We start from the raw sequence: 19393 nt of genomic DNA, 5'->3' as shown, positions 1-19393 counted from the left end.
TACAAATTGCATATATAAAATTGTATCCTTAAAAAGTGCACAAAATTCAATATCCAATAAAAAGAAATTGCGTACAATTTCTAAATCAATTCAACCAATTACAAATCATATACTCTATTAACTACTGTTTGCTATCGCAATAAAAGTATATTGTATGTTATAAATTACATAAGAAGTAGAATCTGATATCTTATCTCTGAATCTATGAAAAATACAGAAGAAAAAATAAAAGTAGTTGGGATGAATCGCGTTGGCAATTTCAGTCTAGACTGTACCCCTTGATGTGCAGAAATCCCGTGAGACTCGCGTCTGATATATACTATACTCTATGCTAGGATTTTTTGTCACAGCTGGCTAACGACAGCGAAACATAATGACGGATAGTGATAAGAAACCGATGTCACGTTTATTGAAGCTTGCCAACAAATTCAACTGCTTCTACCTGTCAGGTAAGCGAAATCGTTTCGTATAAGGGCGCCTCGCCTCTCTGTATGCCTCCTGTACGATTTTGTAATGATTAGTGCATAGAAATTCGTAGCTTTCCGTCCTGTCTGCTAAGATATTGATTTCGAGTCTCTTGTGTATTCTTTCACGTATTTTCAGCGAACTAATAGGAATTGTGTCTATCTTTCCCGAAAAACATAAATGATATTCATGAAACTCGCTACAATAATTTTTTCTACCATTATATATATCCTTGATTTTCCCTACTATTCTCATAATAAATAGTTTGAGTATTGTTGCTATATGCATATTTATCAAAGTAGATACCAAGGATGTGTATCGTATATCTTTATGAGGTAATCTATATTATAATCTATTTCTTGTACAATTTAAACAGATCTGTAAATAGAATGTATATTGATGAATAATTGTGAGATTCTATTGGTATTCTTTTTTTTTCTAGGTTCAAGTTATAATAGGATTATTATGTTACTATATTATGATTTTGTATTGACTAACACGTTTAATTTTTAGTTTTAACTTTTTAATTTTCTATTTCTTTCGTTTATTGCTTGTATTTTATATCTAAATTCTAATTTTATTCTATAATGTCAATAATTGGATTAATGAAATAATTCACGATACTTTTTAGGTTTTCACGCAGGTGAATGCAGAGCCTTTGTTGTTGATGGGCAACAAATTGGCCTTGTGCGTCCAGATGTAATGAAGGAATTGTTGAATTATCCACAGGTAACTCTGTATATTGAATTACAATAGATAATATGTCTATTAATATGTTTATATAATCTTGTCATATCTATCTTAAATATTTTTCGTAGGTATTCCAAGTACATCCGGAGTATGTGCAACTGAATCCAGCATTCAGAGAATATGCAGAGAGAAGTGCTAGAGTCGAGGAAGTTCTGAAAGAATGGCGCGCAGGTGGAAAGTTTATAGCATTAAGAGGATGGAGAGAGGAGTGCTATGAAGTACGTGCAGAATTCAATACCCCGCCACTGTTCAAAATGGACCGGTCTGCCACATGTATGTACACTAATTATAATCTTACTAACATCTTTATCTATCTAACTAGACTTGTTTAACATAATTCTTTACTTAAAAATTACTGTTCTACAGGCTTGTTTGGAATTCGCAAATATGGAGTTGATATTAATGGATACGTTATGGATCCTGTAAAAGGTTTATCAATATGGTTGCAAAAGCGTAGCCCAAACAAGCAGACTTGGCCTGGCTACTGGGATAACATGGTGAGTGGTGGGTTGAGCGTTGGCTATGGAATTAATGAAACTGCTATAAAAGAGGCTGGGGAAGAAGCCAGCATTCCTAATAATCTTATTGCAAAACTAAAGAGTGCCGGCTGTGTATCTCTGTTTTTTGAAAGTGAAAGGGGTCTGTTCCCCAACACTGAGTTTGTATACGACCTTGAACTACCACCAGATTTTGTACCAAGTAACAATGATGGAGAGGTAGAGACTTTTGAATTGCTTCCAGTTAACGAATGTTTAGAAAGGATACTGTCTTCGCATTTTAAAACCACGTCGGTGCCAGTTGCGCTTGACTTTTTAATTAGACACGGATATATTACAGCGGAAAACGGTGAGTATACTTTATGACAATAAACAATTACAGTGTCAAGTAATTAAAATATTCACTTCTTTCTGTTGCAGAGCCTAATTTTATAGAAATCGTGGAATTGCTTCATATACCTCTGCAAACCATTTATAATCACCCACAAAAAAAGTGTAAAATAGCCGCAAATGGTGAAGCAATCGAATCATTAGACAGAATTTAAGTTTAATTAGTCTTTAATTTAATTTCGCGTTTAAAATTAATCGAATCGAGCGGAGTTGGAATTTTTGTGATTTCTTTGTATTTGATCAATTTTTTGCAAACTTTATAGTAAGGAAAAGAAAAAAGAAAATGGTGCAGATTTATATACGTAAGACTTGCAAAATCATTAGAAGACGCTAAATAATAGTTCAAATATTTCTAGAATTGATTTGAAGGATTTTTATGAAATTCAAACTAACTCTTGTTTCCAAAATATTGGAAAAGGAAAAAAAAAGATACGTTATTTCAATAGATATATTGTCATAACATTTTTACTCATAAATATATTATTATTCCTTTTGTTATAACTTGAGTAGTTTTTATATACAATAACGATGAAAGTATCAGGTAAAGACGATTTTTTGATGACTTATACGAAAGACATACATAGGAATGTAAACGTAGTCATTATTAACTCAGCAAGAGTTTCATAGGGAATGAATTCTAATTTATTGGGGATTTATTGATATATAATAACTTTGTAAAATTGGCACAATACAAAGAGATAATTTACGAAATGATCTTTAAGCAAATTCATTCATCATCGTTATTTAAAAAGAAAGAAAATCACGCTACATCTTCCTCTGATTTCTACCAAACCATCGAACTGAATTTTTGCACAAGAACGAACGAAAGAGTTTTCGCCGATCGTACGAGTAATAATCTAGACGTGTGACAACTTTTGATATACATCGATGTCAAATTAGAAGTATTATTCATACAGCATTCCAGAAGCATAGATTAAGTTTTCAGTTTCTAAGCAAGCAAGGAAGTGGGAAAACGAAAGAGTAACAATAGCTTTTTCTAACGTTTGTAATAGAATTTTTGTACTAAAAAACGAACTTGTACACCTAACAACAACAATGAGTGCGCATAAAGTAAGAATGCAGTAATATCCTAATATTCTGCGTAGGATGTAAGATGAAATTCATTCACAGTATTATGAATGTGAATGCACAGTATACTATTTGATATGTTTAGAGTAAAAATGGAAAAAACGAAGAAAAAAACAAAAAGAAAAACATTTGTAGACGAATTATGTCGACGTATGTGTTCGTATACTATCAACTATGCTACCAACGCGAAAGACCCAGCATTTTCACTTGAACAACGTTTATTGGGAAGGGGAACAAAAGTGTTCGTATATTGTTTATTGTATGTAATATGTAGGTAGATTTTTTAATTCTCAACAATGATTGGTACCAAGGTTCTGATCAAGTGATATTATTAGATTGTGAAGAATAGTGATTGTATAAACGGCAAACGCAATCCTAGAAGCATCACTTTTTATCTTTTGTCTAAATGTTTTCAATGTGATATTTATTGCTCATTATACCTATTTGGCGACAATTAATTTATGTATTTAGCATTTTGTTCATTTAATGCACAGAATGTCTAGTGTTCTTGTTTTGAAAGTATATTAACTATTATCAAGTATTTTTATAAGTTATTGTATTTAAATGATGCTTTATACCGCTTGCATTGCGTATGCCCTTAAATTAAGAGATTTTTTATACTGAAACTAGTTTCTACAAGATGAAGAGTCATTAGGTATGTTAAATTCAATATATAAATCGTTGTTGTAGATTCGATATTATTATAATTGCGTTTATGGATAAGCATTCTGAATATCTTTTTTAAGGAACTTTTCTACCAACACCGATATTAAGCAGGATATCCGCTGTGACTTATATTATGTTAAATGTATTTGCTTCTTTTCGTTGCTTTTATTTCAATCCACTTAACTAGATGACAGTGAGTGAGATCCGTACTGCTTAAGCATACTCTAACTTTAATTTAGTCCTTATTCGAACTAACCTGATGTGTTTAAATGAGTTCGCTATTTTTATAATCATGTACTAGTCATACTCGTCATCGCCCTATTATTTTTAATCCGATCATTAAATCTATGACTATATTTGTTTTTAAGTGGAACTAACATTTTTGTGATAGATATGAGTACGGCTGGCCATACTGTTTAATGCATGACTTAATATTTGTCAATGAATAAATCTAATCAAACTTACAATGTCATCGTTTCTATCTTCCTATCTTTCACTCCATTTTCTTTCCTGTAAATCCGACTTGATTAACATACAGGTACATTATATGCTTTTTATGTTACTTTTATTTTAAGCATTCATTAACTAAAATTCAAATGTAAAGTGAAACTTTTATATATATTTCTGTTCGTTGCATAAATGTTGCACTTAATTCTCATAGTTCTTTGTAGATATTGAATTACTATAAACTCTGTTATAAGGTATCATCATGGAACAATCATTTAAAATATTAATTGAAAAAGGAGAATCAGTTGCAATGACCTATTAGCTCAATAAATAAAGTTTAATGCTTTGTGCTCTATCATTCTACCCTTTTTACATGACCAATAAAACTATACTATAATTCGTTAAAAAGAATACCTGGAGACAAGTAATAAATCCATTTGATAAAATGTTTAAATATCTTTAAATTCCAAGGAGTCAAGTTAATTAATATGTTACTCAGAAAGTAATTTTAAAATGGAATGTGATTGGAAGAAACAAAAATGTTTCTTTGCTGCCTTAAAATATAAAAAAAATTTTAATTAGATTTTTCTACATTTTTAATTTTACAAAGTAATTATCATCTGATACAGTAAAGACATAGCAGTTTCCGGTACACTTATATTTCGAAAACTTGGACGACAGAAAGATTTTCCAGCGAGAAAGCAATAACAAATGACCAGGCTAGTGGGGATGCTCGAAAAAGAAAAAATAAAAAAATTGTGCTAGAAACCTGGTGGGGAGGCTTGACTTTGTTAGAAGAAACAAAAATCGACCAAATCACTACCCTTTTGAACATCAGTGGGGCAACAGTCCTGTGACTACTCTTTGCTACACACTTCTACATACTTCCTGTTAAAGTTTGGCGTTATTTCCAAACTTTTCATCTAATTCCAGTTAAAAACTATTTCTAAATCCAGTGACTAACGAAAATAAGTCAAACGAAATAAGTGCGTCGTGTGAAGTGTTATTTTGTTTATTAGGTATGGTGAACAAGTATCATAATTCAGCTATTTTTTGAAAGGCAATTGCGTTTGTATACATTATTTTTGTTTATTCGCTACGATTTTGTCAGTTTTATACTACCGGAACGCAGCGACGTTGCGTCATATTGCGAAACTTTTCATTTTCTCTTTTAGTTATTTTACGTGGAATTCGGTAATTCTATTGAATTTTTTGTTAGTCTAGAAATTTCAAGATTTACGAAAATTTGTATAATGGAAAAGATTTACTTTATGAATATTTTAGTCATTTCTTATGTTGTTATAAATTCGTAATTTTTTTGTACTATAATACAAGAACGCAAAAAGTGAGAATTTTTTAATTAGTAATGTGTTAAGTTAAAATTATCCTATTTCTACTTTCTTTTAATTCATTTGCGTTCTCTTCTATTTCATAGTAGATTTTTAACTATGGATTCTACGACGTTTTCACTGAAACAGTCTCCTTTAACAGCCTCGGAAATTTCGTCAAAATTTGGATCTTTCATACATTTGGCGATAGGTGAGTTATTAATTATATTACATATACTTCTATTCTATACATATTCTTATACATATATTCTATATCTCTCAATTATTTTGTATAAAAATTACATAATATAAAATCCTTATACTATTTAAAAAATATATATATATTATAATAAATAGACTGCGAATGTTTCTGCAAATTCATATTTTTATATACATATAACTAATGTATAACTAACTATAATTTATATAAATACAACTAACCAGTAAAAAGATAGAACTAAAAAAATTGAACATAGATAAAAATTTGTTTTATCTATTCTATATCATAATAAGTACTTTGCTTTAGATATTTCATGTATTTATAAGTGCATGAAGATCCGCAGTCTAATAATAAATACACAGAACTCAAAGGAGGACATATTGAATTAACGTTTCGTACCATACGAATTTCGTTATCTATAATCCAGACCGTGTGAGTCACAGGTGACCCATCCAGAATATTCATTATAATAATAAATAAGCTGTGTCCCACAGTGTTTACGAAAATTATTATTTTCAGAAAAAAGGACTAGATAGATTATATCAGGAAGCATTTCATAATTTGACTTTATCCTACAACTAAAATTATTATACATAAAATATATATATCAAACAACCTAAACTAGGACTCAATAATTCAAACGATACGAAGCATATTGAACAATTAATATAATTAATAAAGAAAGTCCAATGATTCGATAGCGTAGATACGCGCATAATATTACTTGAATAATGGCGATGCAATGGAAGAAATTTTTTATCACTGACCTTTTTCAAATATTATGGTCTAGAAATAGTTGAAAGCTGGAAATCGAGAAAATTATGTGGTCCAGGGTCATCACTCCACGATTCAATTACGACACATTAGCACTAAATCACATTATCACACATTATTGCATTATAAATGTTTTATCACATTAATTTTTCAGTTATTAAACAACACTTTGAAGAAACGGTGGTTGAAATCGCGACGGCCGACATTTAACTGCAGATTTGAATTTTCTTCATAAAAAATTCAAAATATCGATACAGAGGCGTTTCAGTTCGATTTCAGCGCCTCATCGATATTTAAACTTTAGAATTCGATAGTAAATTGGCGTCGCGCATGCGCATTCGTACTTCATAAAGTTCTGCGTGGGTGCTATTATTGCGTTTCGAATAACAATTTGAATTTTCTTAGAAAAATAGAAAATGTCGGTAGTGATAGGGAGAAAAATCTTCGCGGATTTTTGTGGCGGTCATTTGAAGAAATTGTTAACGCGTTCGAAAATTGTTAGGTTTGGTTCTGTCGCGAATGACAAGTCTGTTAACCTAGAAGAGAATGCGAAAAGTGGCATCCCGGCTTCTGAACATGGCAGAATATCTGCCGCTGTTTTGAAGAAATTTTCCGAGCGCTTCGTTTTAGAAAACGTTGATCCTCCTAAAATATTACAAGCTAATGAAGTAAGTTTGTCATGTAAAGATATAAAATCATTTATATCATTTTCAAAGATATAAAAATATTTCTGTATTATATTTTCATGTACTTTCAATTTTCTGTTTTAATAATTCAATTGATTATTTGATTGTGATATTCTGAATTGTAAAATGTTTTGTATATTTCACAATACGATGTACATAATGTTAATATTATTTGTATAATTAACGAGTGGGAATTTTATACGCACAATGAGAAAGAAAAGGTATAAAATCTTTTCTTGTTGTCAATATTATTTCAGAAAAAATGGTTTAAGTATTATAGTTTCATAATAAACAATTTTGAGTTACATTTGTAAATTATGATTGAACTATATTTAAGCTACATTTATACTTTCTAACTGAGAAAGAAATAATGATATCGTATCTCTAAGCATTATTAGCAAATTATATATTAGTTTTTATCTTAAAGTTTGGGTAGTTAATAAACAAAAGTAATTTAGTATTTTATCTTAATTCTTTTTGTAACTATTCTATAAATGTTCTTGTAAATATTCTATATAGAATATATAGTGCCTTATATTTTTTTGTATGTATAAATTATATTTATATATTTTTTTGTGCCTTATATTTTTTTGTATTGGTATAGATTAATAGAATATTCATTAAAAGGCAAAGCTTGTAGCATCTTTGCATTGGCAGGTTCTTGTAGATGTTCAGTATTGCGCTCTCAATGCATCAGATGCATTATTGACAAAAAATATGTATACATTTGAACCAACTTTGCCCATGGTTCTTGGTTATGAGTTTGTTGGAAAATTAATTCAAGTTGGGGAAGAAGCTAAAGGACAAGGTTATAAGGTTGGGGATAAAGTTATTGCTCTTAACAAAGACCGTTATGGAGGTTTAGCAGAACAGTGCATAGCGGATGTTAATGTAAGCGAGTTTCTTTTGCTTAATCGCTTGTGTTTGTATTTCACTATATCAGAGACTTGTAGGATATCTGGAAAGTACCATCGGAGGTGAAATCTGTCGATGCAGTGGGTTTACTCGATGATTATATTACAGCTTTAATCGCATTAGAAAGGAAGGTTAGCATTCAAGAAGAAGATATGATATTAATTAACGTGGGTTTAAGTGGCATTGGATTAGCTGCAGTTGATCTTGCAACAAATGTATTCAAAGCTCAGGTTAGATTTCTGGCAATAAAACTACAAAAACAAACATGGATAGGTAATTCTCATTTTAAGTCAGTAGTTGTCTACAATAACTATTAATTCAGGTAATTAGCGTTTCTGCTACTGAAGATGGGGCAGCTCTTGCTAGAGAAAAAGGTGTGCTTGCGTCTTTTAAATATAAAGATAAAACATTATTGAAACAAATTGAAGAGATAGCTGCAGATAATGATATTACAGAAATCTTTGATGACGCAGATGGTGAATATTTTAAAAAAGTGTTAAGTTGGTAAGTTTAAGGAGAAATGATTCTCAAGCAAGGTCAAGTTAAAAGCAATGTTAGAAACTGTGTTGTATTTCTAGTTTTACTAATATTTACAAAAATGAGACTACCATAAAAGATATGTTGCGTGATGATAATTTTGCAGTTGTGTTACACCACCTGTCCCGCGAAGGTACATAAGTACTTTAGAAATAGCGCTAATTATTTAAATTAAGTAGGCCAGTTTATTAAATATTAGTTTTTATTATAAAGGGAGAGTAATAATCGCTGGTTCAGCAGTAACTGTAGAAAATAGTGACTCTGATACGCAAAAGAATGGCTTTTCCGTTAGTGGATTTAACTTGAGGCAATATAGGAAGAAGAAGCCTGAGTCATATCGGTATAATAACTTTAAACTAAAATGTCCCATAAATTTTGTTCTTTAACGAACCATTCAAAACCATTGGCGGATTATGATAAAAATGATAATTATTATGAATTATCAGCTACAATAGGAATTATTTTTAATTCATAAAATTATTAACAAAATTTGTAGGACAATTTAGCGCTTAGGTTTAAATCTTTTCAAAGTAGTTTATTTTAATTTTATATTTCTTTAACTAGACAAGCAGGGGATGATATCTTGCAATTTATCGACGAGGGTCTAATTAAACCAGCTTGCTCATTAACAGTTGGATTACCAAAAATAAATGATGCATTGGACTTTATTCTTAGCTGTAAATCTGCAGGAAAAGTGAGTGTGAAACATCCAGTAGTTTAGCCAGTTATTATGATTCATAATCTATGAATAAATATAAATCTATATAACATAAAAAATTATTAATTTTACAGGTTATTATCAATATAAAAGATAGGTAGGTTTAGCTCAAATAAATAAATTAATGAAAAAATTTGCATCGGTATAAATAATGAATATCTATTAAAAATATGTGCAAAGCTATTTTACACTTTATCGAATATAAATAATACTGCAAACTTGAATTAGAACTATTTTTAAGGATTAATTAAGTACATTAAGCCTTTCATTTACGGCATAAAAATTATATTAAAAATAAATTGACTGTATCTTTTGTATAATATCTTTGAATAAATATCTTTTTTTTACGATGGTTGAAAATGAGGAGAGTAGTACCCTTGTTCTATTCGTTTTCCAAAACACACTTCCATACAAATTTATGATAACAGTTTTCTTGTTCTACAGTCATCCTTTCTTTTACAACCATTCCTCCTGTCTTGTTGTATGGCACTATATGTATAGTGTCAATGTTATTCCGTCTTACAGTGACAAAGAAACGTTTAGGGCTGAAATGAAAAATTATATATATGCGATACAAGAGTTATAGGTTCTTCTTACATTACATGTAACTAAATCAATAATAGATAAGAAAAACACTTTGACTTGAAGCGTTTTAAAAAATAAAAAGTGAAAATTATACAATAGTGGTTTAGAATATTTTCGTACTAGATGATTGTTCACGGAGATTCGTTCGGTTGTGAGACAACAGAAAATTGCACGCATACGATTGTTCTCAGGTAGCCGTGCCATACTAACAACTCGGTTGCGGTCATTATCGGTTGCTCAACGCCCCTTTATCGAAACTGGAGCGTTTTGTTGCCGTGCTACCGACGAAAGGAAGCCCGGAGTAAAAGTCCTGAGAACGGTCCTTCGTGAAATCGTCGATTCTAAATATGTTCCCTCTAATGGTAGCGAAGAATTTTGTTCGGTTTTTTTTGTCAGTTCACCTGGAACAGGCGATGAAAGGTGACTGTTCTTTTGTAATATGCATAGTAAGGGGTAAACACGTATTTCGATCTTAAATTATGAGATTATTATCGGTACTCGGGGAATAATGAGCCACGATTGGTAGAAATCCTTCGACCTTTTTGTTCTGGGATATTTAGCGCGGATACAAAAATGTAGAATATGCAGAAAATGGATCTCGGGGAGCACGAACGTATGTATCATTACCTCGGATATGTCATCCTTTTATAGGAATACTTTATTTCATGTTGTCTTTCTCTTTGCATGTTTAGAATGCAATCAATATCTTTAATTTAGAAAATAAATTGCACCTGTTTAGTTCAGCTTTTTTTCTTTTTTTTTAGTTTGGATAAATGTAAGTATTGTTAAGAAATCGCGAATAGTTCAGAAACTACGTCCACTATCTGAAACGTATGTATGCTGTTCGAAAGGACTGTCCTTTCGTTTCAGATTTCGTTCACCACGGGGGTCGAACGACGACAGGATTGTCAAACGCGTTGATTAATTGATAACAATGATTTAGGATCGTGGAACGTGGCGTGGGTGCTCTAGAATGCGTGAAGTGGATGACCTAATATGGTGAGCCCTCAGGCGAAGTCCTTGCAAAATTGTCTCACCCAGCCGGCCAGTCTAAGGTCTCAACAAACTTTCTCGAAAACTTTTTGTTGCAAATTACACATCTAATTGTATTTCATATTTTTGTACTCTTTCTAGTTGCTATGTAACTATTAGCTTTGACACTTACCGTTTGACATTAACTTAGCACTTGAAGGTGTAAAATAAGAGGCGACATTACTTGTGAAATAACGTGATATAAAGGTCAATTAAACCGCCCTGGTATTATAAATCACGTAGAATTGTAACAAGGTTCAAGGTAGTCATGATAATGGTATGGGTGTGGTGATTTCAAAATTCGATCGTTAGTCGCAAATTATTCCTCTTCGAAATCTTTTATTCGCAATTTTTCTTCTCGTTCCCAAGAAAATTTCGTCAGCAATTTATTTTTTCCTTGCGTCTGATCGTTCTCCTAAGTAGTTTACTTTTTGTGGTTGTCTTTTTTGGTGTGTTATAATTATAACAGTGTTGCTCTGGTTGGTTTGAGATTTAAGCAGATCGAAGCCGGTTTTTTAGCGAAGGGAATCGCTTTTTCGTTGCGTGAACTGCAAGCTGTTGTTTTATGGCTCCGAGTTTTTTGTTAATTAGTCGTTCTTTACGGTGATAGCTTTCATGACAATAAACAGACTTTTGTACCTAATGAAATCTTTTTTAATTAGGACGGGTTCTGGATGTTTTGTGAAAAACTGTCGCGAATATCTGAGTCATAGCTGTTTGCCTTCGATCTCTGAATCCAGCTGTTGTTTATCCTTTTAAATCTTCAATTCGATAAAATCAATAAAACTCAATTACGCTCTGTACGAAAATCTCTGAAACGGCTGAAAGCTAGCAAGTTAATCGTTTAATTTAATCCATCTCTCGTGTTACGCCGCGTGTCCGAGCTATCAGATACGCGATCTTTCAATTAACCAGCCTCTGGAAAGAGAATCCGCGGTCGATCTGCTTGCCAGATGTCGAAGGCAGAGAAGAAATAAACGGTTCTCGCGTAAATCGAAAGAACAAGTTACATAATAAAACACATCGAGCGCAAAAAGTCACGGTTTCTCGGTACTTTCGCGCTGGAACACGCTTTTCTTTCGTTTTTTTCTCTCCCTTCTAAAGTGACTCGACGCTTTACTCAACGAGCCTTTTATTATCTCACGCGCGTGCCCTCCGAAATTCTCGCTTATCCTATAAATGATCGCAAAATGGCGCAATCGAGCGCCGAAAATGGCGTCGTTCTACCGATTACTGACGTAATTCTCTTTATTCTCTGGTATATTTAGTCCAATACACCGTGTCGCGCAACTACAACATCGCTCGAAACCTTCAATTTTTGCATATTATTCGATTCAATTTTAATAATTATTAAATCCAACTTAATATACTATACTCTTTTAGATAATTGCAAGTGAATGGAACAGGCCCTGGTCCTCGAATCACGATCTCATAGAAAAATTGCATTTTTGTAACTACAAAATGATAACTGACAACTGATCATTTTGAGTCCATGAAACTTATTTTATTTCAATTGTTTTACAAAATATAATGGAACGTGCGTCACCTACGACCACCGCGATAGCCAACGCGTCAAGAGAAGATAATAAACTTTCTCGACCATACGAGTCATTATTTTCACGGAAATCGATTGTATAATATATAGCGCGTAAAAGTGGAAAATTTTTAGGGTAGTTTTGCAGTTATGAGACGCATTGTACGGTTCGTATGGACATCGATACGTCAATTTTTCGTGCAATGAAGCGTTACATTGAAACGTACCAGTCGTGATTAATTGGCCCGATGGGAGGATTAATTTTAGGTTAGGTCTTTTGTGAAAGGATACGATTTCAGGATGATAAATCGCGAATTTAATGCCGTTTGCTCGGCCTGGAAACTTACGTTCCGCGCGGGTCTGTTCGCGACTACGGAGAGGAAATTAATGGGTTCGCGTTTCTGCGATCTGTATGAAGTAGCGAAGTGTAGGAAGAGGAGAGCTACGTTGGGTAACTGGCTCTTAGGTAACCCGCTGCGGATCTATTTCAGTAATTGTCAAATTTGGTCGGTGATTTATGATTATTATCGGCAAATGAACGAATCTTCTTCCTCGATTTCCATTGCTGAATCATTAAGAGATGAGTTTAAGTTTCAAACTCTTTTCCTTATACGAATATCACATTGGAAATTGTATGGGATGTTTATTTTTATTCATTTTTCCTGCATATCTAAAAGTTCAATAAATATCACATTTTAAATACCATTGTATCCAACGCGGTTGTTTTTCTTCTTTCCTATATGAAGTTCAAAGGTTGTATCCTAATTTAACCGAAAGTATAATACTTGGTCAGGCCATTGTCTATGTAACGTTACCAAAATGATTATTTTATTTGTTGGATACCAATTCTCCAAACTCGATTCAAAACTAAAAAGGAATCTACCACACAAATTCATCTTACGAATCCTATACGAGAATTATTGCAGAAGAATTAATACGAATTCTAGGAATGAATACCAAGTTACTTAAATCGCCATTAATTATCTTGACCATATTTCAGGAAAGTAAATAGGCAAATGAAGTCGTCAGACCCGTTTGTGTCGTTTGAAGGATTCTCTTTCTGTGAATCAGGGGAATTAATCTGTCGGACGATCGTTAGATCGATCGCGGATCTCGACAACAGCTTGCAAAACAGGAACGAGATCCGCTGTATCTGCAGAAACCGAGGCTAGTTATACGTGGCGCGAAACGAGTGGGAGAGCCCCTTACGACAGTCACATATCCGCGTGGCAGTTACGCGGCATTTGTCGCTCTGTCTACGAGAACGATAAAAGGAAATGGCCTCTGGTATCGCCTATCTGTACAATCACTCTTGGGAGCCACGGTTCACCTAGATATGCTAATATGATTAGAAAAGAGCAAGGGACATTTGCAAGGCCTTTTCCTCCGGAGCCGACCGGTAAATTGCTCGACGCTGTGATACTATAGGCCACACGTGCGCCATCGCGTTTTCAGCGCAGATTATTTCGTATTTGTTGAAATTATCCATCCCTCGATGCGTTTGCACGCGATCATTTTCGTTTTAAACGTATCTTTAAATTTCAACGTTTGACAAAGACGGAGAGAGAGAGAGAGAGAGAGAGAGAGTCGACGTGGTAAGAAATTATCTGTTATTTGTAAATTTGTGGTGCAGAATATATATAGATTCAATGTAATTTTCATAGAAAGTGGATAATGCTTCCACGAAGAATTTCCAGACAGCTGAATATTTTTCTGGAACGTAAAAAGAAGCGAAATCGGAATTGGAGTTAAAAGTTTAATTCAGTGGATCGGTGAACACAATGTGTCTTTCACATGAAATTCTCGATGCAAAAATTTCAAACTTTCTCTCAATCCTATATATTCTATTCTCTACAATAATTTACGAAATTCTCTTATCGACTGGAGTGCTAGAATATCAATCATAGCGACAAAAACGCGGGATTACACTACGTCTTTACTTTCACATTTTCCTAATTCGTACCTGTCCTGTTAATATAAAAGAAGAAAATGCTGCGCGAATACCTGGCTAATTGTAAATCAGTTTGCCTTCACATTGGAGAAAAATCGGTCGACCAACACGTAATCACTGATGCAACGTTGCGATAAAAGGGGGAGAGAGTGGCCAGCGACATTTAGAGGATTTTTCTCGACGGAAGCGTTTCAGTTCGATAATTATCAAAGGTTAACTGCTCGGCGATTCGCGTGCGCCGTCCGTAAATTGCATTTTAAACTCGTCGTTCGATCGATCGTACTTTCGTTCGAACAAACCCCGTGATTGAAGAAATTTTTATTTCCATTTCTTGTTTATTCGCGAATATGCGCGCATACGTTTATGCGTGATTTAATTCGTCGCACGTATTCAATGTTAGCCTCTTCGACTAAATTGCAAAACGCACTTGCGTAAGCAAATGACTGCGTCGTTCTATCGATCAAATTTTTCATGCGTGTTATTGGCGAAGAAATAATTTAACGGAAGAGCACAAGCAAACAACGAGAAGCATTCAAATTATAAAATATCGATAAAAGAGATTTGGTCGTTTATTACAAACAATTATATTTCTCGAGAAGAGATCCTGACAGAAATCCTAACTTTGTACGTAAATTGCAAAATTTGAAAACGCCGGTCTCCCCCATAAAACGGCTTATTCCCGGCGAATTAATTCTTATTCGAACGGAACGAAGGGTTGAGGCGGAAATTGCGGGTGTCCGTGGTAATTACGAACGGTTCTCTATGGGTCAACGATATTTGTAGGCAGGCCAGCCGATAATAAAGTTACGACAGAGAATGGCGTTAACATTATGCAGAGACTATCGCTTGTCTGGTATTGTTGTGGCAGTCAGTTCTGGTAGCACGTAGATAACCAGCCTGACAATAGCGGCCTCTGTTACGTGGCATTGTGAAATGATAACACTTTCATCGGCCACGACGACGTTCATTAATCAATCGCTCGGATGACATTGAAATTTCACGCGGAGCGGATAGTACAACGTTTTTGATGATTTAATTGAAACTAGAAACGTTTTAATTCGGTTTGCGTTGACTTGTACCTTTCTCTTGTTAGAGCCGATGAATCGGCAATAATCGATCATTGGTGTCTGTGGCGAGTGGGAGATTAGTCTGGGATTTAACTTAATCGAGTTATTTGTTAGTGTGAAATTCGTTTAATCGGGCGATCAAAAATTAGTTACGATAGATTAGTTTTTACAAAGTATAAATTTGTGATTGTTAGTTTGAAATTTAACTTATTCGTTTCTTAGTATATTTAAATACGGAATTCGTAATTAATGATTATAAATCAATTTAGAGTTAGGATGATTCTCAGTCTACAAGTAGAAACTTGGTGTTCTTGAGTCACCGTACGTTCTTTAAGATGGATGACAATCCTGTCGATCCACGGTTCGTCAGGCCGATCCGCGAAAGAGTCACATACTAATAACTGGAGCAAAGCGTTGTGTAAGCAGTGGGTGGCCGCCTTTCTCTGCCAGTTGCCAGCTTTAATACGATCGTCGTATGCCAGAACACCGATTTCTGCAGCCGCCAAGGATCGGATTCTTTTTACACTGCAGACATTAGCCGAGTTAAGATCGGCTTTGTGTAATAATTAGAACGGCCATGCCACTCGATATTTTAATTACGCTACAGTCGTCTTAATTGGGCTTGATCACGGTGTCGACAGATCTCCAGGAAAGTTGATAACACCGATGAAATAATATCAGAATATCAACACGCTTCTGAAATAAATCACACAATTGATAGAATAATGACGGGCAATTTTAAATCCTGAATAATTATGAGTTATTATCTCCTCTTTTTCAGTGACCGAAGGTGTTACATGTTTCTTTCTTCTTTTTTTAGTTTACGTATCCCGAGAATTGTTTCCTTCTATATAGCTGCGGATGCAATTGCGAAATGGAGTTCCTTTGATTCGATTAATTCGATCGCGTTATGCAGAGGAGATCGGTTCAGAGAAATTAAAGTTTCGGAAATTCGTAGGAGATCGTAATTGGATTTTGTACCTTAGAATTAAAATTCTTATCCGATCAGTTTAATTCTTATATCGTTAAGAAATTAAGAATTTCCTGAATAATTTGAAGATCGTTGGTCGATCGATGGATGTCTACCATGATCGATAACAGACACGCTCGAGATCCGCCTTTATCCGCCACGCTCTTATTCTCTTGTGATCTTTCCGATTCGTTCGATGCACAGATGCATCTTTGACCAATTACGAAAGAATTCAGTTTCCATTCCTATAAAACCTTTCACTTCCTTGATCGAGCATTAATAAATTTCATTATCGTGCGAAGATTTACATCGATTAGGATTTAACAATAAAAACCGACCAGTTTTTCTTTCCATTGGCCTTCGATCAGTCGTATTTCATTAAAGATACGTTACAGCAAGTTGGATTTCGTGTCTGCGACATTCCACATATGGAATATCGATTATTTCCGAGAGAGATCCCGAATTGGCATAAATTTCGACCAGCATAGAGCAGCTACGAATATTCGCGAGGAAAATAAAAAATGCGATTAATATTTCCACCGAATTTCTTATGTATAGACCGCGAATTTTTATGCATTTAAATTTTGGAAAATAAAAGGTGCTAAAACGCACAGAATACGCGTGATACAACGTTACAACGATACAACGTTTAGTAGGCGAAGCAATTTTCTACCCGAGTTCCATTTATTAAATTTATTATATTCACCAAAATATAAATCGTTGGATAAATATCCCCGCAGTCTAGTTACGAATAAACAGGGCATTTGTTCTTTTGATCGTGCCAAAACACAGGGGATACATATAATATACAGAAATGTGTAAAATACTCCGAATATTCGTTATAATATTTAGCCGATGAGACAAATTTCTATTTAGGTTCCATTTCCATAATTGCGTTCGTAAAAATACAAATTTGTACGAATATCCACAGTTTAATTATGAGATATTGCGTGTTTATTAAGCAATGTAGCTTTGTCCAAAAATGGTCAGGAGGCGGTAGCTTTCGAATCGATCGGCCAGAATTGACGGAAAGCCGGCGGAGGTGAATTCGAACGGCGCGAATTGAAACAAGAGGTAACGAGTGAATTGTCGCGAAGGCCATCCAGCTCACTTTTCCCTCGCACTTTTCTCAGCTGATTCTGGGGGCTCTCGTTGCGGCACTCTCTTTCTCTCCGCCTTCCTGTCTGTTCTATTTTCGTGTCGTTCTCGTACAACAGCACGGGGAAAAGTAGGAATTCCAACCCGCTATCTCAATGCCGTGCGATCGAATTTTTTTCTTCGTCGTCCGAGAACCTTTGTTCTTCGGTCAATCAATCATACGCATTGCGTATGCGTTCGCGACTGTAGAACGGTACAATCCAATAACGTTAACGAAGCTTTCTTATCATTCGCACATTTTCAAATAGAATGGTTGGAAAATTGCGAACTTTTGGTCGACTGTTTTAGAATTTAGTACCCTTCACGTGGATTAATTGGAAAATTGTAATTTTTTGGAATTTCAATTCGTTTGTTTGATCGCCGATTTCTTTTCGCGCTGATTAATCAAAAGATTGCTAATTCGATAGCTTCGTTATTATACAATAGAAACGCGTAATTTCAAATACGAAACCGTAGCATATGAGTTTTGTTAGGCAATAAAGGTACAAAGTTCGATAGAACTTTTAATTTCAAGGCCCACCAATTCGAATTACCACATCTGTCTCGTAAGCACGGAATAAAAAGATCGCTATGACGTCTGGACCACGCCCACCCACTATAATTGACGATTTCGTTAATACATTTCAGAGCTGATTAATCTATATCTCAATTGCTCTCGATCCTTCAAGGTAGCTGCGTGTAGAAAGTTTCCAAGCAGAGGAGGAGATACCGATTCGAGTACGAAATTACAATCCCAAAATCGCGCTTCACGAATATTTGCAGCCTGTATTCGTATACAGAGGCTTTTCAAAGTACTTGAACATTTACAGTTCACATTTAGCCTTAAAACTACCCCTATTCCGAATTATGAGACTCTCGATGCGATATTCATCCCACGATCAACATTTATTTCACGTAGAAAAGTCACACGGATATTCCGATCATACGTTAACGTCACGATAATGAAATTTCATACTTTTATCGTAAATCTTCCTAACGTTGAATACGGCTGTTACATTTAAACGAGAAAGTTGGAATATCTCGCGGGCCATTTCAAAGTTATATGATAACAAAAGGAGACATTATGTGGTATAAATAATTTTTGCGTGGGTAAAGTGACGGGAATGATTTTGAGATCAAACTGACTGTTTTAAACGAGACCCTACATTTTTTATCCATGATATAGTGGGTGTCGAGACGAAAACGACCGCTATATCGTATCATTTCATGCTATACAGTGTTAAATTAGACCTGAAATTGAACGTACGCCGACTAAACCCTATGCTGCTGCAAGTATCGACGAAGTTGCAGAAAGTTTCCGAACAATTTTCTATGGTTACGTATTTGAATACATTCATGAGCCATTGTACACGCTGCGTTACAGGATGTTACGCTGCGTTACAGGGCGATACATTAATCTGCTTACTGGCCTTTCTCTTCTTTCACCTCGTTATGCATCGAGCATGTGGTTAGCGCGTGACAAATTAGTTAACGATTTTTGGCAATATTTATTACAGTGAAAATTCCAATTTTAATACGGGGAAAACGATTTTATTCTCTTCTCGTGATTTATTATTGACTTTACAATGTTTCATTTATTTTTACACGTGGCGAATTTTTCTTCCTTTTGAGAAT

At 34.2% G+C, this 19393-nt stretch overlaps 3 protein-coding genes across 6 annotated transcripts in view; all 3 read left to right on the top strand.

Moving 5' to 3' along the window:
- Positions 1-147: 147 nt before the first annotated feature.
- Positions 148-4321, top strand: LOC117237638 (uncharacterized protein YJR142W). Its single transcript, XM_033501804.1, has 5 exons — positions 148-449; positions 1097-1194; positions 1284-1488; positions 1582-2061; positions 2133-4321. Exons 1-5 carry the CDS (start codon positions 374-376, stop codon positions 2255-2257), a joined length of 984 nt encoding a protein of 327 aa, XP_033357695.1. The 5' UTR covers positions 148-373; the 3' UTR covers positions 2258-4321.
- A 648-nt stretch (positions 4322-4969) lies between these two features.
- Positions 4970-19393, top strand: part of LOC117237636 (FK506-binding protein 5-like) — a 62325-nt gene continuing 47901 nt past the window's right edge. For 2 of the 4 annotated variants that reach the window (XM_033501796.1, XM_033501795.1), the window contains exons 1-2: positions 4970-5323; positions 5740-5843. The gene's annotated coding sequence lies outside the window, so the exon portion shown is untranslated. The remainder of the gene's footprint in view (positions 5324-5739; positions 5844-19393) is intronic. The other 2 variants (XM_033501799.1, XM_033501798.1) reach the window with 2 other exon arrangements.
- LOC117237637 (quinone oxidoreductase-like protein 2) lies at positions 6960-9850 on the top strand. The gene is made up of 8 exons (XM_033501803.1): positions 6960-7294; positions 7970-8203; positions 8266-8457; positions 8550-8731; positions 8806-8897; positions 8978-9104; positions 9329-9458; positions 9557-9850. Exons 1-8 carry the CDS (start codon positions 7043-7045, stop codon positions 9581-9583), a joined length of 1236 nt encoding a protein of 411 aa, XP_033357694.1. The 5' UTR covers positions 6960-7042; the 3' UTR covers positions 9584-9850.

This window comes from Bombus vosnesenskii, unplaced genomic scaffold, assembly GCF_011952255.1.
Source record: "Bombus vosnesenskii isolate JDL3184/JDL3185 unplaced genomic scaffold, Bvos_JDL3184-5_v1.1 scf7180000013395, whole genome shotgun sequence".
NCBI lineage: Eukaryota > Metazoa > Arthropoda > Insecta > Hymenoptera > Apidae > Bombus > Bombus vosnesenskii.
The sequence above is the reverse complement of the archived record's forward strand: the minus strand, read 5'-3'. Positions and strand labels throughout refer to the sequence as shown.

Coding starts and splice junctions, on each gene's coding strand:
- LOC117237638 (XM_033501804.1), top strand. CDS start 374: ATGACGGATAGTGATAAGAAACCGATGTCACGTTTATTGAAGCTTGCC. Junction 450..1,096: donor CAACTGCTTCTACCTGTCAG/GTAAGCGAAATC, acceptor GATACTTTTTAG/GTTTTCACGCAGGTGAATGC. Junction 1,489..1,581: donor AATGGACCGGTCTGCCACAT/GTATGTACACTA, acceptor ACTGTTCTACAG/GCTTGTTTGGAATTCGCAAA.
- LOC117237637 (XM_033501803.1), top strand. CDS start 7,043: ATGTCGGTAGTGATAGGGAGAAAAATCTTCGCGGATTTTTGTGGCGGT. Junction 8,458..8,549: donor CAAATGTATTCAAAGCTCAG/GTTAGATTTCTG, acceptor CTATTAATTCAG/GTAATTAGCGTTTCTGCTAC. Junction 9,105..9,328: donor AAGAAGCCTGAGTCATATCG/GTATAATAACTT, acceptor TTCTTTAACTAG/ACAAGCAGGGGATGATATCT.